Source organism: Puma concolor, chromosome B1 (assembly GCF_028749965.1).
Source record: "Puma concolor isolate L17-30 chromosome B1, mPumCon1.1.hap2, whole genome shotgun sequence".
In the NCBI taxonomy this organism is placed as follows: domain Eukaryota; kingdom Metazoa; phylum Chordata; class Mammalia; order Carnivora; family Felidae; genus Puma; species Puma concolor.
The window spans coordinates 206,204,826-206,229,217 of record NC_141670.1 but is presented as its reverse complement, the minus strand read 5'-3'; the positions used below and the strand labels follow the sequence as shown (position 1 = coordinate 206,229,217).

General features: G+C 52.3%; 1 protein-coding gene across 4 annotated transcripts in view; it reads left to right on the top strand.

Moving 5' to 3' along the window:
- The window catches only part of RNF4 (ring finger protein 4), a 30,994-nt gene extending 7,269 nt beyond the window's left edge, over positions 1-23,725 (top strand). For 3 of the 4 annotated variants that reach the window (XR_015250644.1, XR_015250646.1, XR_015250645.1), the window contains exons 2-6: positions 5,217-5,371; positions 8,413-8,527; positions 10,826-10,905; positions 15,622-19,724; positions 20,136-20,247. Coding sequence is in view for 1 of the 4 variants with exons in the window: in XM_025921997.2 (XP_025777782.1) it covers positions 5,363-5,371; positions 8,413-8,527; positions 10,826-10,905; positions 19,715-19,724; positions 20,136-20,295; positions 20,891-20,939; positions 21,521-21,670 (573 nt within the window). In the remaining 3 variants the exon portion in view is untranslated. Of the gene's footprint in view, positions 1-5,216; positions 5,372-8,412; positions 8,528-10,825; positions 10,906-15,621; positions 19,725-20,135; positions 20,296-20,890; positions 20,940-21,520 lie in introns of those variants that run through there. The other variant, XM_025921997.2, reaches the window with a different exon arrangement.
- Positions 23,726-24,392: the final 667 nt, after the last annotated feature.

Below are 24,392 nucleotides of genomic sequence, written 5' to 3'. Positions count from 1 at the left end.
AACCAAGAATCGGAGGCTTGACCTACTGAGCCACCCAGGCGCCCCAGTTATTGGCAACTTTTAGTGCTCAGGCTCAGTCCCCCAAGAGGGCAGGCTGTGCTGGGCACTGGTACGTTGCCAATGGCCTTCGGTATTTTTTACATTCTTTACAAAATTACAAAAGCTGTTGGTTAGTACACAATGCTCTTTAAAACATTCTTGATTTTTAACACATGTTCCATACGTAGTTCTACTTTTGGAATTCCATTTATGGAAATACTTAAAATAACACGGCAATGCTATGTTTATGGTTTTAAAAGGGGAGATATGGAGTAGACAGTTGGTGCTAGCCAGTACCCGATTAGTCACTGATAAATGGGTGTTTCCCTGATGAAATCCTGTAGGATTTGTGCTGCTTTCTCTCTGCTTGTACCACGCCAGCATAAAGAGGTTGCCCTGGCTGGCTCATTCATACCCACAGGAGACTGCGTGTGTGTCTCATAGCCATTTAGGAGTTTACAGTGAGAGCTGCTTGTTGTTGGCGCACAGAATGAGTGGCCCGATGCGTCTGCACATCGTCTCCCCGTAGAAAAATGCACGAGGAGCCACCGAAGAACCAAGATGGCCTGGCACTTGTGGCACCTGCCTGGAGAGTTAGGTCTCCGATGTCTGTGCGTAATTGTGCCAGCCTCTGCTGCCTGGTGGTATGAAGGAGGGCTCCCACACCCTGGGCTGCACAGAGCTGCTCATCCCTAGATCTCCCTTGGGCACCCTGTGGACCTACACTTGGGTCTCTGGCGCACCCCTGGCCCGCCCCTCCTCTGTGGACTCTCCCTTTCTTGGCATGGGAGGACCAGCTCTGGTCTCACACTGACTGCTTCCTGCCTGCCTGGCTGTTTCTAGCCATTTTGTCTGTAGACGTATATCGGGTACGTGGTCACGTGTGTCACTCCCACTAGAATGGGGGGGGGGGGTGTCATTCTCTGAAGTGTCCGTGATGACTTCATGGGAAAAAAATCCATCTCTAATAAGGACAGAATGAGTAGAGCCTTCAGTCTGTACTGGCCTCGATAGCTCCCTCCCATCAGGCTGTCCTGTCTCCCACCCACCACCTCCAAGCCACACAGCTTTCTTCTTGCCTGGGGATCTTAAGTCTCCTTACCTCCTCTCTGTCTGCTTTCTGACTGGTTCAGCCTCCCGCTGGCCCTCAGAGCACAGGATCTTTAAATGCAGCTCTCTATGGAAAAGCCTCGGTTGTCCTGCCCTTGAGGTGTGGGTTAAGAGGCGAGTCATGATGGGTCTGTTCACCTTTGCTGTCTTCTGCCCTCTCCAGCCACCCACACAGTCCCTGCCTGAGGCATTCTTCTCCCCTTCTGCACATCCGCCCCCGCCTGGTTTGTTTCTTGAGTAACTCCTGTCGCTTTGGGCCTCCACTTGCTTGGTCACCGGTGAGCACCTTCCTGTCGCCCGGCCTGTTGACTGCTGCTTCCTCCCTGGAACACAGGCTTTGTCTGATGCCTCCGGCTTCTCTCCAAGCTTTGTTTCTGACTTTTTATTCTGCTTATAGGCTCTTGCTCTACCTGACTCCCTGTGTTTAGAGGTTTAAACACAGTCTAAAACCTCTACCTCCACTCCAGTTATCTCTCCTGAGTTTTTTCAGCTGCCTTGGACCTTTCTACCTGGATATCCCACATCCAGCATTTCTAAAACTAAAACTGTCTACCGTCAACTCCTGTTTCTTTTCTCCCTTCCCTGGTTCAGTTTTATGGCATCGCTCCTGCCAAGTAACCAGCTAGATACCTTTGTATGTGTGGTCCTTACCCTCCTATCAGAGCTTTAGGAACTCCTGGCATCTGGCCTTCCTGGCCATGCCCAGTGTCATGCTCTACCCCCGTCTTGTCTTAGTGGCAGGGACACCATTAACCACTCCACTTTGCACAAGGGATCAGGCTGGGTACAGAGTAGACAGACAGCGTCCTGCCCTCACAGCACTTAGTCGAGTGAGGGCATGTTGAATGACTTCACAGTCTGCCTTGGGAACCGAAGGACCGTGGGCCGTCTGCTGACTTGGGGTGCTGGTATTGTTGGAAGGACTTTGTTTCTGGACATAGTGAATTCGAAAACCTGGAAAACATCATCCATTTTCCAGATTATTTCTAGAATCAAAGACACCTGATTCTGGCATGGTATTTATTTAATAGTGTAGGTTCTGGTGTCACACTGTCCTGGTTTAAATCCAGGCCACTGTTTGGTGGTTGTGGATTTGGGGCAGGTTGCTTAATCCCTGACCATCCTTAGCTCTCTCATGGGTAAAACGATAACCTCAGTAGCACCTTCCCCCTTGTTGGGTGATGGGACCGTTACAGAAACTGTGTTTGGAAAGCACAGTGGTTTGCACACGTTAGAAGTAATGTCTGGGCTTCAGCTGTTGTTAGTCTCACTTTTATTCTGATGGCCTCTATCACCTGCAGGATCCAGAACACTTTGTAGGCTGTGGTGGCTACCTTCCTGTGAGCCCTGCCTTCCCCGTCCAGACAGTACACTTCCACACCCGCACTCTGGTCTGTTGGGTGCCCTCTGCTTCCCACCTCCGTTCTCTGGTGGATTTCCCGAAGGCCAGCCTTCCAACTCCCTATGCTCTCTGAACACTGTTCTTCCAAAAGAAGCGGAGAGATTGGAAATGAACTGCTGGGCTGGGGCTGTGGGAGGTGGTTTCAGAGAGTAGAGGGGGCGTGCAGGCCAAGAGGGTGGGGGTGCCTCTGGGGCAGCCCGTAGGACAGGTCTTGACCATCCTTGAAAGTCTAAAAAGTAACCAAGTGGGAGGCAAGAGGCTTAGGGAATAGCCCAGGCGTGGGCTTTACTTTATTTGCCGTCGCTCAGCAGGCAGATCTCCCTCCTTGCCTGTCAGTGACGTTTTTATCAAAGATTCTTCTCAATTCTGAGACACACCATGACGTAGGTGACTTCCCCCCCAAACAGCTGCATCATGGTGTGCCCCCCGGACGTAAGCTCCTCCTCAGGATCTGAAACATACGCAGATTTGTTAGAATCCAGAAAGTGCGGCAGTCTTGTGAGTCCCTGGAGGCCATTGGGGCGCCTCCCTCTCTGCTCAGACCAGGAGGGCACTCTTCCTCCCGGCCAGAGCCTCTGCCCTGAACGCAGTGTCAGCCGAGGTTTACCTTTACTGGGCCGGGTGTTGCTTTGGGAAGCGTGGGGGCCCTCTGTGGGTGGGGGCCATCTGAGGGGGGGTGCCGTCAGGAGCGGTCATGCTGCGTGCCAGCTGCACGTCTCCCCGCAGAGTGACGGTGAGGACGCTACCCCTCTAGGCCAGCCGGGATCAGAGTGGATAATGAGGTGCCAGGGAATTGGACGTGGGCAGATGCAGATCACCAGGCAGTAGAGAAAGAGGCTCAGCCGGCTGGGCAGTTCCTCCAACGGGGCTTCTGTTGAAAACACCCGGGGTGGGGGGGCTGCTGAGAAACCTTCTCTGATCTGTCCTTGTCCTGTGTTTCTTTACACCTGGCTCGTATACCTCAGTTACACCTGAGCCGTCGCCAGTGCCAGCGTGCCCCCACCCCCCAGCGGGGAGCTGATGCCTGGGTCTGTTCGCTGCTGTGTTCCCAGGGCAGGGGCCATACTGACCATTGAGCGAGATGGGGAGACGAGGTGTAGAGAGGGGCCGGGGGCGGCAGATGAGTCCCATTAGCCCCTGGGATCCTCGAACACCCGTTGCAGGAGGCGCTGCTCTGTTTCATAGTTAAAGAAACAGGGCACAACGTTTGGTGCTTTGCCCAAGGTACGAGGAGGGCTTTGGAAGCACCTGACCAATCCAGGCTGCCTAGGTCTGCAGATGTGCTCCCCACCGCTGCAGCCAACTGTGTGTCTTAGAAGGAGGTGCTGGTGGGAGACCTGTTAGGAGGTAGGACAGATTAGAGAGCGGTCGTGTGGTTCCCGCTGCCTCGGTGTTTCCACCTGCAAGGCCTTTTCCTCGTCCAGTGGTTCCTGTGGTGCGGCCTCTGAAGCAGCACCATTAGCACTGCCTCAGAACTTGGCAGGAATGCAAAATTTTGGGCCCCATCCCAGACCTGTTGAATCAGAGACTCTGGTTTCAGAAGCCTTCCTGGTGAGGCAGGGGCAGGCTCAAGTTTGAGGACCCCTGTCCTTGTCTGGACCACTCTGGCCCAGGGTGGGCCACCACAGAGCCTCCTCTTTGCTTGGATTCTCCCCGTGTCCCTCAGCCTTGCCCTGAGCTCAGGGCTTCCCCCACTAGAAGCTGGCTTTTTGCCCCCTTAAACCTTGATGACTCTTGGCCTCAGACTCCATGTTTTTGCTTCTCTTTGCTCCCTTGCCTCCCAGTGGAAGGGCCCTGAATGAAATCCTAGCAGCCTCTAGCAGCCCCTTCACTTGCTGTTTCTCTGCTTTTCCTGGAACCTCCCGCTTAGCTTCCCAGCCCACAGTTTCTTGGTTCTTCCCCATTCAGCTGCTGCCAACGACAGAAGTCTCAGCTAGGCATGCAGGATGAATCCCAGCAGGTGGCTCTCGTGTCCTAAACTATCAGCACCTCCAGAGGGCGACAGTGAAGTTGTGGAAAGAGCCAGAGGCTTCACTCTGGCCTCAGAAGCTCCGTGCCTTCCTGGGTTGCAAGGCGTCCGTGAGGTCATGTGTGGTGGTTCTGATTCTCTTTCCTTTTCACAGCAGCCAGCACGGGACTCGGGAAGGGTTTCAGCAGGCAGTAGCACATGGGTCTGATCTCAGCCTTTGGCATGATGGAGCCCCCAGTACTCTATGAGGACGCTTGCTTCCTGGGCATCTGGGCGCTCAATCCGTTAAGCATCAGGCTCTTGATTTCAGCTCAGGTCACGATCTCACGGTTCATGGGATCAGAACCCCGGGTCAGGCTCTGAGCTGACAGCACAGAGCCTGCTTGGTATTCTCCCTCCCTCCTCTCTCTCTCCTTCCCCTCCCTCCCTCCTTCTCTCTCTCTCTCTCTCTCTCTCTCTCTCTCCCCCTTTCCCTCTCCCCCCTCCTCTGCCCCCGCCCCACTGGTGCACACTGGTGTGCATTCTCTTCCTCTCAAAATAAACATTAAAAACAAGAATGCTTGCTTCCTAAGAATATGCAAGCGAGGAAATGAGTTGCGTAGAGTATCCGGCAAAGTTCAGGGAAAGGGTCGGACTGAGTTTGTTGATGACAAAGGCGGCAGCACGTACCACCACCTTGATATCTTTGATTTTCAGGACTTGGAGATACCGGGAATATATCTGGCTGCAAATTGCCATGCTAGCAAGAGGATGAGTAACCAGTGGGTGTGAGAAGTTGTCGCCTTCCCTGCCAGCTCTGCACAGGTCCCATCCTTCTCTGGAGGGTGGAGCCAAAGGGCACCATGAGTACGGTGAGTTTTAACAGCATGTGAATTTTATTTTATTTATTTATTTTTTTAATTTTATTTTCAAGGCTGAGCAACTGCCTCATTCCTTATGACACATCAACAGAAGTACCGTAAAGGTGCCTATGAGTAACCCTTGTTCTCAAAAGAATGTGTGCTGGACCTCTGGCAGCTGTGCAGCCTACTCGTCTCGGGGAGTCCGTTGTCTTGGGTGGGGTCCTGAAGACAAGGGTGAGAAGTAATAGTGGGGGTGGGGGGTGGGAATTGTACCAGGGCTCTGGTTTATTTAATCATTTACAACCCAGTTTTCCACTTCCCTTGTGTAGTTCTTGGTCCAGTGTGGGCATAATGGTAATGATCTCTTGTCAGAGTTTTCTTACACGCAGTGACCTAAGTTGGTAAGTCAGCATTATGACTGTTCAGAGCTTTGATCAGACTCAGAAGCAGTGCTGGTTTAGTGGAAGCAAGGGTCACCCGGAGCCCCTGGAGCTTCAGAGAAGATTCCCTGAAAGTCCCCCTCTGCAGTTTATTCCCCGCTGACAAAGCTGCTCATCTGATCTAAACTCAGCCCAGTTGTTTTCTGAGATACTAAATTCATATCAGGTGGACCAGATGTGAAAAGACAGCCTCGTATTCTCTTTCCAGGTTCCAGAGGTGCTATGAATGTGGGGGCGGGATGAGACAACCACAGCTCCCAGGGTGAACACTAGTAGAAATCCTGTAGGTTCCTTTTGCTGCCCCTCCCCCAATGTCCATCTCCTCCTGGCCACTCCCAGTCCCTAGTATGCTCCAAGCCCTTTTGGTATTTACACACAAAAGGGCCTTTGTTTCCCTGGCCTACCCTCCTAAAAGGCAGACGTGACATCCCACCTGGGTCCCTTATCTGCAGATTGTCACTGCCCCTCCCTTGTTGGGAAACCAATGTCCTAAGCCTGGCTGCCTCCTCTATGAAGCCCACACCTTGCCCAGGCAGGATCTGGACAGACAGAGCAATATAGATAGTCTCTTCTGTGATTGTGTGAAGAAGTTGGTTAAACTTCCCTTGGAACGGTGTAAATAACTTAGGTGATCAGTTTACACTGGAGGCTGAGCCTCTCTGCTCGCCAGGAGGGGGAGAGCCACGATGAGAGTAATAGGACAGAGTGGAGGATCTCTGCAAATGTCGTGGGGTTCTTGAGGCTGGCCCTGAGCTGATGTCCACCTGCTGCCTGCCCGCTGGTGAGGGCGATTGGAGGAGGAGGTGGGAGCCCTACAAGGGGTCGGTCCTGATGTGGTCGTGCTGGCGGGATGAGGGGTCTCCTCGTCATGGAGGTGCCATCTGCATAGGTTCTGAAGCTGTGTGAGAACTGGCCGAGTGAAGAGGGGAGGAATGGGTAGCCCAGGCACAGAGGGGCTTGAAGAGCTGCCAGGGAAGAGGACCGCTGTGGGGTTTAGGGTGGGGCGGGGGAGCGTTGAGCGTGCACATTGCGGCAGTAGCCATGATAGGTTCTTTCCATCACCTAGACCTTGGCCAGGGCCCATGGCTGCTGCCCGCCTCCGTCGGTGGAGACCAGAAACCATACAGGTAGCTGCAGAGGGGCACGGGGGTTCTGTTTACCAGCATCTGCTGAGAAATACTAGGCTCTTTCCAGAGGAAGGAAAATGCAAGGGCAACTTCAGAGAGAAAGAGGCACGAAGCAGCCCTGGGTGTTCTGGTGGCCGCTGGGGAAGCCTGTAGACTCCACTGAGGCCGGGGTGTCAGCTCCCTTGAGGGGCAGAGCAACTCCTCGCTGGAGAATTTTGAACTATTGCAGTGGCTTGTCTCTGGGCCCTCCTGGGGATGGCTCCTCAGATCCACTGAAAATTGCTAAACCCAAATCTGATTTCTGACTCTCCTCAAGCTGCCATTTGCTACTGAGGAGCCGTTGGAACCCAGCAAGAATCAGACATCTCTCTGTTGCCTAGCCAGTGAGCGTTGGGCCCAGTGATGGGTTCCCTTAGGTCTTGTGCAGATCTCACCAACAGTGTCAGGTCCATCCAGAGTTTCCAGAGACAGAATGCTTAGTAAGGTACGTAAGCAGCTAGGGTATTGTTGGCGTCTGGCGTCTGTGCTCAGTACTTTGCGCACTCTGTCACCTAATCTGTGTGCCAGCTCTGCAAGGCTGGTACTGGGGAGGAGGAAGTTTAGACTGCCCCAGCTCACCCATTTTGAAGCATAGTGGGCCCAGTGCCGGTTAGAACGCAAAATACAGGGAGCCAGGATTGGTTGGGGCCATGCACGGTGGGAACACAAGGTGACAGGGTCAGGTGAAAAGTTCTATCTCTTTTGAGGAAGGCAGGCTGTATAGGGCATGTTCTCATCCTGTCTTTCAGGGCCATCCAGGTCAGAAAAGCTGGAGCTTACTGGTAAGCCAGCGCTCAAGGATGTGTCTGAGAAGAAGGCTGGTTCAGAGAGTATGGACTGCAGCTAGGCCAGCCAAGAGCCTGAGCTTTCCGGAAGGCAGGGCTCTTGGGCAGCCACTGGGAACTTTGATTCTTTGAGCTCTGGGGGTGATTGTTGGGGTGTAAACCACACTGAATAGTACTCTAAAGGTTAAAGGTTTTTGAAAGAAAAGACCCAGTTTCCACAGTGGATAGAAATGTGGGAAACTGAGGGCCTTTGGGTTGAAAAAACAAAGAGGGCTCAATGGGACCAAACACAAATCCGAGGAAGATAGGTTTGTGACTTTTTTTGGTTAAAAGGAGGGATTTCTGGCCAAGCCTTGACCTAGATCAGAGGCTTCTATAGAGTGGTGTGGCATGTACTTTGGATAGACCAATAGTTTGATATAACAGAAGTTTTACTTTGTAGAATTCATATTCACTATGTGTTTGGTATTATTTCTCTCTAAATATTCAGTGATAGGAATGTCAGGTTTTGAAAGGACCCCCACCTCAGGCTGGCTCACTGGCCTCCTACTCTTCCTGATGAGTTGAGCCATTCCCATGTTGACCTTTTATTCTTGTTATGGAAATTGTGTCAGCAGCCAGAGCTCATGCGACTGTTTCTTTCCCTGGGTTACCCTCAGAGAAAGCGTCGTGGTGGGACAGTAAATTCTAGACAAGCCCAGAAGCGAACTCGGGAAGCAGCGTCCACCCCTGAGATGGCCTTGGAAGCGGAGCCCATAGAACTTGTGGAAAGCGGTAAGATGGCCAGGGACGCCGTGACCGGGGGCGGGGTGGGGGGTGCTGGTGGGGGACGGTGTGTGTGGGTGAGTACAGCACTGCCGCCTCCCAGCTGTGGGGCCTGGTGGGAGCCACACCACCTGTGCGTGCCTCCGCTGCCCCCTCCGGAATGGGGTGCTCCTAGTACCGCTCATACAGTTGTCCGCGAGGTCACTGAGATCAGTGCTTGTGAGAGAACGCTTGCTGTACGAGGGTTAGCTTCTGTCCGTGTGTCTGTAAGACCTATGCGACCCTGGACTCCGCCACTTGAGCCACGGCTCAAAACCGGAAGCGCACTGGATCAAGAACTGCTTTGTGCGGTATCCGAAGGCCTCCACGGGTTCCGACAGCCTCTCGGCAGGGCTGACCTTCTGGGAACGTGCAGGGGGGTGAGACGGCCCTGGGCTCAGCTTTTCGACTCGAAACTGCATCTCCAATTTGCTCTGCCTCGTGAGGTTCTCCGATTTCCTTTTCTCTTTCTCTTTGAGATACAGAATTTCCCAAGAAGGCAGATCTGTTGACAGCTGCCTGTGTTGGAGTGGGCTGGTATAGGCAGAGGCCAGATTGATTTTTTCCCCCCTTCTGCCTGCTGAGGGGGACGGCCAGTGGCCTGAGTTGAGTCCCTGTGCTCTGCATGTGTTAAGATTGATTTCGTGACTGCGAAGCTTGAAAACTGACATGTAAAGAGAAGCAGCTTGTCTTGAGATACATTTCATGGGCCCTTCAGAGAAGTGAAATTCTCAGTATCGTCTCTGTGGCTCCTGAGTTTCACTTCTGTGAATTCCTAAAAGCCTGGAGGCTGAGACCCTGGCCCCCCTGCCATCCCCTCCCCTCTGTCCCAAAGTTGATGCCCCTGCATCTGAACTCTGCCATCATTCAGGAGAGGCTAGCGCTGGAGGCTCCTCGATCGGAACACTGAGCACATGAGTGGTCTCTAGGGGCTCGGGGGTCTCAGGCTTGACTGCTATTTGGCCCAGCCCTCCCCTCACCACAGGCCACCTCAGCATGTGCACAGGGTCGTGTGCACAAGCTGCCCATTGGAGTCCAGCTTCTATTTATGGAGCCATAGATTGTGTCCATCAACACAGAAACGGTTCTGTGACCGAGAGCATATCAGTATGTGGGCTGTTCTTTAAAAAGGAGGAGGTCAGGGGCACCTGGGGGGCTCAGTCGGTTAAGCGTCCAACTTCAGCTCAGGTCATGATCTCACAGTTCACGAGCTCGAGCCCTGAGTTGGGCTCAGTGCTGACAGCTCAGAGCCTGGAGCCTGCTTCAGATTCTGTGTCTCCCTCTCTCTGCTCCTCCCCCACTCCTTCTCTCTCTCTCTCTCTCTCTCTCTCTCTCTCTCTCTCTCTCAAAAATAAATAAACATTAAAAAACTTACAGAAAGATCATTTTGTAAAAATTACATTGGACACAACCATATATTGTGGTCTTTATTCCTGTGAAACTTCTTAATATAAGAAAATAAAGCAAGTTGGAATATACTAAATGCATCACAAGTTACTGTCCCCAAACAAATACTTCTAAAAATCCTACTCCCATGCTTCTTAGTGCTGTAACAATAGAAGCAAAAATGATCCTAAATCTTCTTTTTTTAGTTTATATAAATGGAAGTTGTCCTCTGCCATTTGCTCCTTCCTGCCGCACAGAAATGCTGCTGTTTGGCACGTGTCTTTTCCCACTTTGTCCTGTGCTCACGTGGACACTGCCGTGTATCCTAGGGCTCAAGGGCAAGCTGCGGAACGGGCCCAGCCCATTTTGGTGTATTGGGGTGCTAGCAGATCAGTAAATACCTCCTTTGTCCCACTTGAGAGCTAAATGGAGATGAAAACGTAACTGATGGGGGTGTGTGGCTGAGCCCGACAAGGTCTGTGGGTGGGTCCATCCCAAAGAGAAAGGCCCTGCGGTGAGCATGCCTGGTCCTGTCCCCACATGTCCCCAGCACTGCTGGGTAGGTCACTGCCCCTCCCCTGTGCAGGGGCCGGTGGGGACACAGAGGCCTGGTTGTGTGGCGGGGGAGGCCCCAGGGATAAAGGTGTGCATGCGCGCAGACCTCACCCCTCGGTGCAGTCGTAAAAACTACACAGTGCCCCTCAGTAACATTCTGGAAGGGCATTCATTGGCTGCCACCTCTGGAAAGGGGATAGGTCCTGAGGGTCTGCATTCTGTCCTTTGGTAGGGTTTAGCACAGGTTTGTACCTGTAATCATTTCATGCTTAGAGCGGTGTGCCTTTACTTTTCTCCTAATGCCTGTTAAAATGCTTTGTTTTGAAGCTGGAGACGAAATAGTGGACCTGACCTGTGAATCTTTAGAGCCTGTGGTTGTCGACCTGACTCACAATGACTCTGTCGTGGTAAGTGTTGGAACGGAGAGTCGCCTCTTCCTGGCTGCGGGCCCTGGGCCAGCGTCAACTTCAGAAGGCCTCGGTCACAAGTAGCGGCCTGTGCCGAAGAAGCTCGTGCACCCAGTGACTAGAGCCCAAGATAGAAGGTGTTTCTATAAAATCATTTGTTGTGGCTTTGCTGCCTGTGGACAGTAAATGTTTGTGACTGTGGCCATTCTGCAGCTGGCACACAAGCCATGTGGGGAGAGCCCCGAGACCCCACCTCTGTAGCCCCCCGTTCCACCCTTGATACCAGCTGTGCGGCCTTAAGTTCCTCAGCCTCCTTCGCGTTGTGAGTGGGGATGTGTCACGGGCTTGTGTGCGTGTTCGGGTGGCTGGCACGTGGGGGTACCGGGCACACGTGGGTTTACACTTCACAGCTAGCGGGAACGAGATCTCTTCAGTTCCAGGAGGGCCCCCTCACGGGGTGCAGGTGCCCTGCACCGCTGCCTGCCGCCTCAGCTGTGTCAGGGCTCCAGGGAGGGCGGCAGCCTGCCTGAGCCCCCTTCCTGGGGCGCCGGCTACGGACCCTGGCAAAGAGTGCGCTCACCTCTGTGGCCCTCGAGGAGGGAGACCCGGTCCGGGCAGCGGGCGTGCTGCGGAGTGGTCTGGCACGCCGCCTCCACCACGTGGGGGTGCACCGCTGTGTGTGGGTCCCGGCGGCTGCTCCGCCCCTGGCCCCGCATCCTGAGGCTGCGTTTGCCTCTCGGGGATGCCTCTAGCACCTTCTGTCCTGATAGGTACTTTGTGGAGTGGAGCGAGTGGGAGGCAGGCGCTACCGAGGACTGGGCTCAGTAGCGGCTGAGTGTTCACCTGGCCTTGGGGCCCACTGATCCTGGGCTTATTCTGATTGTGCTTGGAACTTCAGAAGAAGGTTGCACTGAGAAGCTTCAGGACTTCTTTAAAAGGAAAAAAGGGCGACGAGGAGGAGCTGTCTTGACAGATTTAGAGGTTTAGACTCTGGCCTTGATTTAAAACCTATCCTGTGTTCCACACGCACACGCGCGCACACACACACCACCCATCCCAGAGGAGAGGCAGCTGTTCTCGCCGAGCTGTTAAACGGCCTCCCACGGGTCCTGGATGCATGCGCAGGTGGGACGTCGGCTCCCAGAAAGGAGCCAGTAGTTCTCTGGAGATCAGTTGGAACTTTCTGAGACAGGTGGGGAGTAGGCTTAGCTGTCAGTTGTCTCTGCCTCGGCCCGATGGGTGTGTTTTTTGAGGTATGTACATGTACACAACTTTGCTGCTGGTCCCGCAGGCTCCCTGGGGTTCTGGAAGGATAGCTTCTTTTGGTGCCTTGGCTAAAGCATGCGGCCCAGTTGCTGATAGACACTTAGAAGCAGTGCCAAGTCCTTCTTTTCTGTGATACTCCTCCTCACCTGCAGCATGACAAGCCCTGGGGGGGATAGCCGGGATCCTGCTCGACCTTCGTGCCCTCAAGGAGACGGTGATCAGCTTCTGTTGGGTGACATGCCAACAGCATGAAGTCCCCTTTCATGCCTTGGGTATTTTTTTTTTGCATGACCAGACTGCCCTCCCTACATGGGCTCCTTCGTGAGCTTTCCTGCTTTCTCTGTGTTTCCCTGGGCATGGAAAGTCCTCAGGAGACATGGAACAGGACTGTTAGGGTTGGGGGAGCTGTCCTAGGAGTGGATGGCAGGCCAGAGGCCAGCGATGGGGAGAGGGGGGAGCGGGCCTGGGAGGTGGGAGTCCTGGTTTTCTGGTCCCAGATGTACTGGTCATTTTGGTCCTGGGACTTGACTTAACCGTGGTCGCAGTGTTCCCAGCCATAAAATAATGGTTTGGGACTTTATAGCACTCTTGATTCTAATTATTCTCTACTTTTTGTTGTATATTTTAATAAATTCAAATGCCAGTTTTTAACATGTAAGGCTGAAGTTCTCGCTCTAAGCAGATCTACATGGGAAACCTAATTGTATTTACTCAGGACAAGATGAATTGTAAGTTCAGGGTGACCTCAGGCCTCCCCTGCAGGAGAATGTGAATGGATAAATGTATCTGTTCCCAAATTGGGGTGATCTTCCCAGTTCTACCGGAATCTGGGAACAGGCCAGGTGTACCTCTTCTGCCTTGCTGGGAGTAGCTAGTTCCATATCTTGAGGACCAGAGTCTCTACTTACCTGGGTCCAGGCACGGCTTCAGAATGTCGGGGAGCCCTCTGATGAGAGATTTCACAGAGACTAGATTTTTCCAACTCTAAAACCCCAAAGCCTCCAAAACCCCCAGTGAATTAAGAGAACTAAAAAATGCTGTAAGGTACAATAAGACTTAATCCATCTCTGCTTAGATATTTTTTTCTCCAAACCAACTTTTATTTTGGGCAATGCATACCCAAAAAAGGCCGTCACTGGGGCGCCTGGGTGGCGCAGTCGGTTAAGCGTCCGACTTCAGCCAGGTCACGATCTCGCGGTCCGTGAGTTCGAGCCCCGCGTCAGGCTCCGGGCTGATGGCTCAGAGCCTGGAGCCTGTTTCCGATTCTGTGTCTCCCTCTCTCTCTGCCCCTCCCCCATTCATGCTCTGTCTCTCTCTGTCCCAAAAAAGAAATAAACGTTGAAAAAAAAAAAAATTAAAAAAAAAAAAAGGCCGTCACTGCTGGATCCCAGGGCATGTGTATCTTTCATGTTTACCAGATTAATGCCTCTTTTCCAGAGGGGCTGTGCTAGTTGACGTTCTTGCCAGTGTTCGAGGGGCCTCTGTCTCTACGTGCTTGCCGCCGCTTTGCTTCCAGTCATGGTAACCTGGGAGTTTCCTGTGTGGCTTTAACGTGTATTTCCTTGATTCTTCTTAGGGTTGAACACTTTTTCATGTTCATTAGTGGTTCATTTTTCTCTTTTGTGAAGTGTCTGTAAAAATCTTTTTATTTTTTTATTTTTTGTTAATGTTTTTATTATTGAGACAGAGACACAGCATGAGTGGGGGAGGTGCAGAGAGAGAGGGAGACACAGAATCAGAAGCAGGCTTCAGGCTCTGAGCTGTCCGCACAGAGCCCGACGCGGGGCTCGAGCTCATGGATTGAGATCATGACCTGAGCCAAAGTCAGACGCTCAGCCGACTGAGCCACCCGGCCGCCCCTGTAAAAATCTTTTTACTCACACGTTGTACATACAACTTTTACAATAGCTGGAGAAATTGATCTAGAACAGAGCAACTCCTTGTCTTCTCCCCATTCCTTCCCCCCATTTGGTTGTCTGCCTTGTGGGGTTTTTTAGACCTCGTTTTTTTTTGTTTTTTTTTTTTTTAAGTAGGCTCAACTCCCAACGTGGGGTTTGAACTCAAAAGCTGGAGCTCAAGAGGCGCATACTCTACCATTTGAGCCAGCCAAGCACCCCTTCCTGCTTTATTTTGTTTTACAAGTGACAAATATGAGCTTGCTGTTAGGTTTTCTGTCTTCTCAAATGTTTGCCTTTTTGATTTATGTAAAGAGGTTCTTAATTTTAATAGTTGGATTTATCAATTTGCTGAAGAAAATTTCATATAAAAATGTTGCCGTATTCTGACAGTTACTGTTTTGCCTTCTGCAAGTAGGTCTGTAACCCACGTGAATTGCCTTTCGTGTGTGGTTCTAGGGGGGGCGTCTTTAGCCCCTCTCAGTGAAGTCTTACAGTGTTCCTTTTAGTTTTGCAAGTCTTTTGTTAGAAGAGTTACTCCTAGATACATGCAATATTAGGAAACTACTAAAAATGGTATAAAGTTTCCTTCTCTTTTTTGTTATTTGCTAATTGATTTTATCTATTGACTTTTCTCAGTCTAGCAATTCTTAATCTGTAAGTCTTTTGGATTTCTCTATGCACAGAACAAATTTTGGTTCTTTTCTACTTTTTTTTCTTACCTTAACACCCTGGCGAAAGAAAATTCAGCATTGGCTGAATAAAAATGGTGACAGTCCCGGACATTCTTGTCTCATCCCAAATCCGAAGGAATCTTTTCAGACTTCAACCATTAAATAAGCCCTGTGCGGTAGGTTTTGTTGCTGCTGTTCACGTCCTTTACAGATTGGAGAAATTCCCATTTCCTGTTGGTCTGCAGGTTTTGTCGTGAATCATGTACTGAATTTTAACACTTCATAGAAGGATAATTTTTCCCCTTTTATATGTTGAAGTGGAGAAGTCAAGAATTTCATTGGTTTTCTCCATTGGTTTTCTCTGTGCACCATCAGCACAGAGCCCGATGTAGGGCTTGAACTCACGAACCATGAGACCACGACCTGAGCCAAAACCAAGAGTCAGATGCTTGACTGACTGAGCCACTCAGGTGCTTCACATTGATATTAATGTTAAACCAACTAAATATTGTGGATGTGATATTTTCTTTTTATATATTGCCAGATTCTGTTTGCCAATATTTTATATATACGATTTTTGCACCTTTTTAAAATTGTTTTATTTTTTAGTGTTTATTTTTGAGAGAGAGAGAGAGAGGGGGGGGGGTGGGGACAGAGGGAGACACAGGCTTCAGGCTCTATGAGCTGTCAGCACAGAGCCAGGGTGGGGCTCGAACTTAACGAACTGCGAGATCATAACCTGAGCCAAAGGTCGATCTGTCTAAAATTTTCACTTTTATTGGTATAAATTTGTTTGTAATGTCTTAATGTTCTGTGGAATCTGTAGTGATGTCTCCTTTTCCATTTCTGATTTCAGTTATTTGTGTTTTCTGTCTTTTTAGATTAGTATCACCAGAGGTTTATTAGATCTTTCAGAGAACCAACTTTTAGCTTTGTGGATCCTTTCTCTTGTAAGTTTTTTTCATTCATGGTTGCTTCTTCCTTTGAGTTTATTTTGCTGTCTTTCTAACTTACTAATTTTCATCATTTCTTTTCCAGTAAATGCATTTAAGATTATACTTTCTAAGCTATATCCTACAAGTTTTGTTATTAGCATTTTACATTCAATTCAACATATTTATCAAACTTGTTTTTTAACTTTGAAACATTGGGGATTTTCTTTATTTCCTTTGTTGTTGTTACTGATTCTTTGAATTACTGCATTATTGGTCAGAAAATACATTCCATGTGTCAGTTCTTTGGTAATTCCTGAGACTTGCTTTGAACCTGGCCTGCACAAAGCAGCTGGCCTTCCCTAGATAACCTGCCTGGGCTTTGGTTTCTCTGTGAGGCTTTCAAATGTAGGCTTCAATTTATTTTATTTTATTTTTTTAATTTAATGTTTATTTTTGAGAGAGAGAGTGTGAGCCAGGGAGGGGCAGAGGGGAAGGAAGACACAGAATCGGAAGCAGGCTCCAGGCTCCGAGCTGTCAGCACAGAGCCCAATGCAGGGCTTGAACTCACAAACCATGAGATCATGACCTGAGCCGAAGTCAGACGCTTAACCGACTGAGCCACCGAGGAGTTCCAGGCTTCAATTTTTCAAGAATCTTCTGTATTTTTTTTTCCTCTGGATTATTGTATTGCCTTTAGTTTGAACAAATAATTTTTTTTTGATATATCTTTTTTTAAAAGTATGTATGTTTTATCTTGTTTTGGTGGTTTTCAGTGGGAAATTTGGTGGAAATACTAGCCTGCCATTTATTTGAAACCTCTGCTCGTATTTTCCATCCTTCTGCCTTCTTAGCTGGGGTAGTAGGTGAGTTCAGGTTTTCAGGGCACTTTTCTTTTAAAGTCAGGTTGGTTTCCCTGAAATCTCTTTGTGATGTGTTTCCATGGTGTGCCTATGAGTCACACTATTCGTGTTACACTCCATACCTGCCTATTTTCATTCATGAGACTGGAAAGAGTCTGCTTAACTGAAGCTCCCTTGCAGGCAGGGACAGAGTCCTGTCCATCTCTAGGGGAATAGTCAAGGGCCCGAGGGGCACCTGGTGACTTCATAATCGTGTAAGAAAGAAGGGCTGGTCACCATAGCCAGGAACGGGGGAAATGGTTGTCTGTGGTGCTGGAGGGGCTGCTTACTGTGACTGCAATGTTCGTGGCAGGCCCGGTGTTCCTGGGCCTCCCGGCAGGGCCGCACTAACAAATCCGTCACTGCACTGCGTGCAGCGGTTGGATCCAAAGAGCAGCTGCTTTCGTGCACAGTGGGTGGAGGTGGCTGTTTTCCCCAGTACAGCAGCATGCCAAGTGGGGAGGCTGCCTGAAGCAAGTGGCTTGCTGAGCTCTTGGCCGCGTAGGCATTCTTAGAAATGCCAGGGCTCCACTTGCATGCAGAGGACCCCAGGCTGCCTGTCTCAGTCCCGTTATTTCACCCAGCGTATTCTTGCAGCCCCCGGAGGTGCCTAGAATGCCAGGGGTTGCGTCTACTGGTAGAAGGAGGGCTTGACCAGAAGCCTGTGACATGGGTGTCCGCACTTGTGGGTGTTCTAAGGCCCACCTGTGCTTCAGAAACTCAAAGGGCCTTCGCGTGACCGGCCTGGAGTCCGTGTGCCCTGGTGTGAAAGCAGGCGGCAGCGGGGGTCTGCTGTGGGTTGTTCGTACTCCGGACGCCTCACTGGTCTCTCGGCGCTCCGCCCTGTGCTTTATTCCACAGTCAAGAATGGGAAGCCAGACCCAAAGGTGAAGCAGGCTGTGGGAGGCCACTTGCCACAGTACTAACTCAGCTGTTCAGACCAGGGGGTTGGGGGGTTGGTGTTTTGTTGCTTTTAAAGGCCTCTTGGCCACATGAGAGGCTCCAGAGCTGCCCTCCTCTCCCCACCAGGCAAGCGCTGTGTGACCTGCAGGGCTACAACTATGAGGAAGGGCCATTCCAGGGTGCTCGCAGGCACCTTACAGGGGTGCTGGAATTTGATATGGTTCAGCTGCTGGCTGGCCCAAGCACCAGGCATGGTGTCTCATGTCCCTCAGCCAGGCTGTGGTGCCATTGTTTTCTGCCCTTTGGGCAAGAAGCTTCATCTCTGAGGTTTTCTGTTGAGGATGGGGACCGAGTCATCACCAGTGAGGGGAGCTCTCTGGCCACTGTGTATTCGTTTACCCAGTGGTTAGGTAAGGAACGCCTGTCCTGAGCCTTGGACTAGGCAGCTGTATGTACCTCCCCAGAGGCTGACGTTTGGCCTGAGCCTGGCACTCCCTGCAAGTGAGCTGGGTCTGACTCGCAAGAGCCTGTGGAGACCTGGTTCCCACACTGGTTTCCCGGGAGCCAGTGACGCCATATTTCTTCCAGGTGTGTCCACACTTAATCGAATGACCCATCTTGGCAAAGGAAGCGAGGCAGTGTTGGGGTGCTGGAAAGCTGGGATCGTCCCTGCCCACAGCAGATTTTCCTTCTGTTCTTGGTTAAGTTCAGAGCTCCCTTTCTGTAGACTTCATGGGGACTGCACCTCCTGTCAGCCCAAGCTTTTCTTCTAGTAACTATCCCAATAATGAGATTGACGGTCCCCCGCTTTCATAGTTCCGCAGTCCAGCCTCCTCTAGGGGGAGGTGGGGGTGCCTTCAGTAGTAATGTGGGTTATGTTCTCATCCGCAAAATGAAGATCTTTATGCTTAGACCCTCCTTTCTGGGATGGCTACTTGTATCTGTCATGGTTCAGGTTGGAAAACTGAATCCGCTCTAGTTCTAAAGCATAAATGGATTTTAATACATGGGAGGAGATGCTTCTTGGTGTTGAGAAGGCTGGAGGAGCAGGACTCTAGGAATAACCCCAGACATCTTGGCCTTGACCCACCATGGGACCGTTACCTCCGCCCCAAGCAGAGGGTCAGGAGATGGGAGCCATCACCTGCACTGATCTCCTTGGGTTCAAGGAACCAATACCTTAGCCCCTTGCTAGGGAGGAGGGGCCTGGGCCAAGGACACTGCAGCCTGGGCCAGGACTGCCTGTTGATATTGCCAGCCGTGTCCACCTCCAGCGGCTGAAATTGGTGCTGTCTCACTGGTGGAACTTAGTTTGTGTCCAGAATCCCTGCCATGGGGAGTTGGGATGGAGAGAGCTTCTGGTTTCTGCAGGGCAGGACAGCATGCCCTCTGCCATGGTGTCGGCCAAAGAGAGGTGGGCAGTGCGGCTTTCCTGAAATAGGTGATGGCCTGTGACGAACAAGAGGAAGAGGTGTGCCACTGGTGACACCGTAGACAGACAGGTATAGGAGCTCAGAGAGGGTTGAAGCCATGGGGTATGAAACTATTGTAGCATAGTAATCCTACTGTAAGTTCTGCTGAGTAGCCGATGGCGGCCTCAGGTTCTCAGTAACTCGTGTGTGTTTCTGGAGAACCTGGAGTCAGGGTGGTCTCAGCCCTTCGTGTGCCACTTGTTAGTCCCTGCACGCCCTGCTCTGTTTAATTACTTGATTATATCCCAGCATAAGTACTGCACACCCTCCTCCCAGTAAAGGTTCATGGAACAAGATGCTTGCCACTGGCCCACCGGACAAGGAGAGCGTACGGACCTAGTCCTGGGCTCCGTGTCCGCGGTGAGCTGGGGGCGCTGGTGCCTCTGTTCTCCAGAAGAGAAAGCCAGCACCTCCCACATGGTGAGTAACTTTCAGGTCACGAGGCTGGCAGCTCCGACTCACTCGGCGTGTGGCAGGCCGAGGCACACAGCGTGCCAGCTGCCAGGAGGCGGAGGCGCCCAGGACGCACCTTACTGGAGGGGAGGTGTCCAGACCTCCCGTCAGTGCTGGGCAGGGGCAGGCCCTCTCCCTGCACCTGTCCCATCCCCTGGGGTGGGGAGGCTTTACTGGTCCCCTGAGGATTTTTGCATTTGAAATAAGAAATGCTTCAATTGTGTCATTTAAGATAAGTTTTTTTGAAATATACAGAGTATTTTATGTCATACTGACGTTCCTTTTCTCTTTTGTTTTCCTCCGTTTTAATAGATTGTTGATGGTAAGTGGTTTCCTCTGTCTTTCATTGGGTTTGGGTGCAGAACTGATGTGGGTGAGGGGTGTAACGCCAAAGGCCTTGCCAGGCCTGTGGGTGCGAGAATGCCAGGCGGGAAGACCCCTGCGGTCAGTGCCCTGTGCTCGCTGAGAAGACAGTACCCCTAGGGTGGAGCTGTGGTCCCATTGGAGTTTAGAGAAGGCTGACCGCCTTGGACTCCCCACTGCTCAGGCACCTGCTCGTGGCAGAGGTGGGGCTCCTCCTGGGAAGCCCGGAGGGTGGCCTCTGTATAGCTGGGCAGGACCTTCTGGGTGTGGTGCTGTGCTTCTCGGGTTGGCGCTGGCCTTTCCCGGTGGGAAGGGAGTGGTGAGGTGATGGGGCTGGCGACCCTGCCCTGAGCGTGGACTCCTCTCTTAGAAAGGAGGCGGCCGAGGAGGAACGCCAGGCGGCCGCGCCAGGACCATGCCGACAGCTGTGTGGTGAGCAGTGATGACGAGGAGGTGTCCAGGGACAGAGATGTGTACGTGACCACCCACACTCCTAGACACGCCAGAGAGGAGGCAGCCGCAGGACTCAGGTGCCAGCCCCCACCAGCCTGCTTCCTCACCAGAAGCCTCTGGCCCCGTGGGTCCCCTCGTCCCCTGGAGAGGGGAATCTTCTCTCCCCCCACCTCCATTTCTCAGGGGGTAGACCATTGGAAATACTGGACCTTGCCCAAGCTCTGTGAGCCCGTGGCTCGAGAACGTCTTCTTGGAGCAGCTGCCCAGCAGCTAGGGACAGGCGGGGCTGGATTCAGAGCTGGCTCAGCCGTTCCTGGAGGGACGAGGGTGTGCCCGGCATGGGCAGGGTGGGTGTGGACATCCCTGGGCCACCTGCTGTGAAGGACAGATCCAGTGGCTTCCCGTGTCCTGCACTAGGAATGCTCAGAGGGGCTGGGCACAGCCCCTGCCCCAGATGGGGAGGCAGAGAGTACAGCCTGGGTCGGGGAGGACAGGGCGTCTTCTCTTGTTCCCCTCTCGCCTCCCTGCTGCGCCCCCCTTGGGGCAGCTGGCCTTCTTGGGGGGCTTCCGATGCCTGTGCTAAGGGGGGATCTGGGCTGCTTCTGTGAAGCCACTCTGAGGGATTGAATGGTGGGGTTGCTGAGGAACTGACCCGAAGCCCTGTGATTGTAGGCCCTCTGGTACTGTCAGCTGTCCGATCTGCATGGACGGGTACTCTGAGGTAAGCCGGCTCTGCCGTGTCTTCCTGGTTCCTGGTGTCCACACTGCTTCAGTGGAAGAGGCGGGCAGAGAGGATCTTCTCGTTAGGTGGCATTTGACACCTCTGTTCTGCAGTCCGCGTGGCCGCTGTGTGTGGCCTGTCACACATCTGTGTGTGAGGGGAGAACGTGCCAGCTTCTATTTGGGCCCTGCAGCCTTCAGCCCTGGCCCCCGTTGAGCACACCAGTCCTGTGTGTTTCCTGTCCCAGCCTAAGCAGAAGCTGCCGGTATTTCCCGTGGCCCCTGCGCCCCCCAGCACCGCCCTGTGTGCCCGCACGGCAGCCCTGGGCCTCAGCAGGCCTGTGGGTGCGGGCACCTGGGGTCCCTGCAACCCTTGGGTGGCTGCTGCCGGGAGAGTGGCTCCCGCCTCTGCCCTGGGCCTTAGAGACCCTGTCGTAGTCGCCTGACGCTGCAGGGCGAGTAGGTGTGTTCGGTCCTGCAGAGCTGCCCAGCCCTCCTTCCCCTTGTCACAGCAGAAGTGGGGCTCTCTGCCGCCGTGGGACCAGGGCACACGTGAAGGCTGTTCCTTCTTGTGTTTTCTAGATTGTACAGAACGGACGTCTCATCGTTTCTACAGAATGCGGCCACGTCTTTTGTAGCCAGTGCCTCCGTGACTCCCTTAAGAATGCTAACACTTGCCCAACTTGCAGGAAAAAGATCAACCACAAACGATACCACCCCATTTATATATGAAGTGTGGAGAGTGTCAGGAGAGGCAGACGGACAGACAGCCGGGCTAGGTCCTCCACTAAGCCTTTCATGGCTTCTCTGCCTCAATTTCCTGAGCTCAGAAAGACTATTTCAGAGCCAACGTCTGATATGTAAACTGCTCTTTTGTTTCAAACCCGCTCTTAGACCCTTTCGTTACCTCCGGTTTACTGCGGTGGAGCTGGAGCCAGGGCCCAGGCGGGGGTCCCCACCTCTGCCCCCCTGGGCATCCTGGTTCCAGGGTAGGAAAGAGGGAGTTAGGCACATCGGAATTGAGAATCGTGGTTCCAGCCTCTTTCTGGAGCCTGCATGTCTGCCAAGAAATTTTCCCCTTTTGGAAAGTCTGCCCCAGCTTCCTCCTGGCAGCGTCATCAAGGGGCTGGCCCGGCTCTCCCAGGCGGGCTCCGTCGTCCGCGGCGTCAGTCCGCCTCAGCGACCGAGCTAGACCAGGTCCATCTGGCCCGAGGACCACAGGTGTGAGCACAGCCCTAGAAAGACCCACCACCGGGCGTTTTTCTTCCCTGGCGAGTCTGGGGTGCCCCGTGACTCCACCCACACCTCAGCAGTGATGTGCGGGATGCTGCAGACCAGGAGACTCTCTACAGGGCAACTCCCGGTTTCCTAAGAACGAAATGTGCAATAAAGCCTGTTCTTTGCCTACTTTCCAGCAGCACAGGAGATGTAGCACTGTTAGTGTCTGTCCCCTCAGAGGCCTCATGTTGCCCGTGGAGCGGTGCCTGTCACATCCCGTCCTATTCACCACCTGTTCTCAGGAACTTAGCCCGTGCCCCATGGTTTTTCACCTGGTGCAGGCTGTGCAAGGTATATAGGGCAGACATGTGGTTGGATATCCTCTCTCTTTTCTGATCAGATCTGTCCTGTGTTCGCCACATGCCCTCTGGTCCTCAGTTCCCACTGCCTAATGTCCACTCGAGTGTAAAGACAGAGCTGGTGGCAGTACGTGAGGCCTTACCAGCCACCCACATCCCTGCTGTTGTCCAAGTCAGCTCCCCTGAGTTTCAAAGAGTTCGGCCCACCTGATACTAGCTGGGCTCCGCCTTGGCTTTCACCCACACCCCCCACACCGGCTGACATTCATTTCAGAAGCTGCTCTTCTGACCTTTTGGGCTTTTGACTGCTCCATAGGTTTGGTTGGCAAAGTATGGCGGCCTCTTCTCCCCAAGCGACCCAGATAACATGCTCTGCTCAGCTCCCTCGGTGTGAACATCTTGGTCCTCGAGGAGGCAGCAGGGTGACCTGACTGCCCCTCGCGGCACAGGGCCTGGGGGCAGCCAGCAGGGGAGAGGCCTTGCTGCGGCCGCCCGCCTTGGCCTCTGCACCCTCCTCAGAGGGCTTCTAGCCAAACCACCAGCCTCTTCGTGTGAAACAGCTGCAAGGTGGGGAAGGGGCCTTCTCTGGCTTTGCTAGCAATAACTGACCTTCAGTTTACCCTTCTGAAGGAGCAGGGATTCGGCACGGAATTCACTTTAAACGGGGCTGAAGGAGTGTCCCTCCTCTGTGTGAAAAAAAAATTTGTTTTATTCTTCATTCTGACTTTTAACTATTTGGCTCACTTCTGGTTAATTTGGATGAAAGTAATAATTTTCTACTTGGAGTCAAGGAGGGCAGGACGTCAGTTCCCATCGGCCTGATGCTGGGTGTGTCTGCCCTCTGATTGGACATCATTGCCTTTAAGTTCCTCTGGGCTTCATGGAACCTCTTTTGTTCTGTGCCAGCAGTGCCCAGACTTCAGAACCCAGGACGACTGTGCAGCCCAAATCTCCTTTAAGTTTTGTGCTTAAGGACAAATGGTTGATTATTAGGTTGTATTCCTTCATACTAAATTGGGAAAAAATGTTTAGTTTCTGCTATTCAGAAACTGCAAAATAGGTTGGTAAGAAAAAGAACATTTTCCTTTCTTCATTGTACATAGTTCAGATCTTTCTTTGTTACATTTAAACTATATCCATGTACATCAGTCTGTTTTTGACTCCTCTACTAGTGTTACAGATGGAAATAAAATCATTAATTTGAACCAGATCTCTTTTGTGTATTCATTTGCTCTTTGGGATGGATTTTCTCCCCCTTTGTGCAAGATGTGTGATTCCTGTCTGCCTCAGGTTTAGCCTGTTCTGTCCACGTGTGCAGGAAAGTTGTTTGTGTGGCTACCGATCCAGAAACCAGCAGGCCAGACCAGAGGTCATTCCTGGGAGTGGAACCACAAGCCCAAGCCCTGGAATCCTTGATCAGGCAGGATTAATCTGCACCTCTGCTCTAGGAAACGTGGCTGGCTGCAGGGGAAGAGCTGTGAGCCGCGTGGACTCAGATGGACCCGGGAGTCTGACTGCCCGCTGCCCCTCCCTGCCTTGAGCACCCGGACACAGACTTTGCCTTCCACGCCTGGGTGGGGGCCCAGGAGAGCATGGCGTGCCCCAGGTGATCGGTGCCGGAAAGGGTGGGACAAGGGAGTGAGTGGGCTGGTGGTGGTGGTAGAAGAGCTTGCCTCCACCTATCCCCACGCCTGTCCAGGGGCCCCAGAGATAGAGGTTAGAGGCACACGATCGTGCTGAATTTCAGAGGCCCACCTTCAGCTGGAGACCAGTTCGATCAGAGGAAAATGCAGTTACTCAGACACCCCCTGCACATTTTGTCACGCCCCAGTATGGCAATTGGCTCTGGTGGGTATCGAGTAAACCCATGGATATTG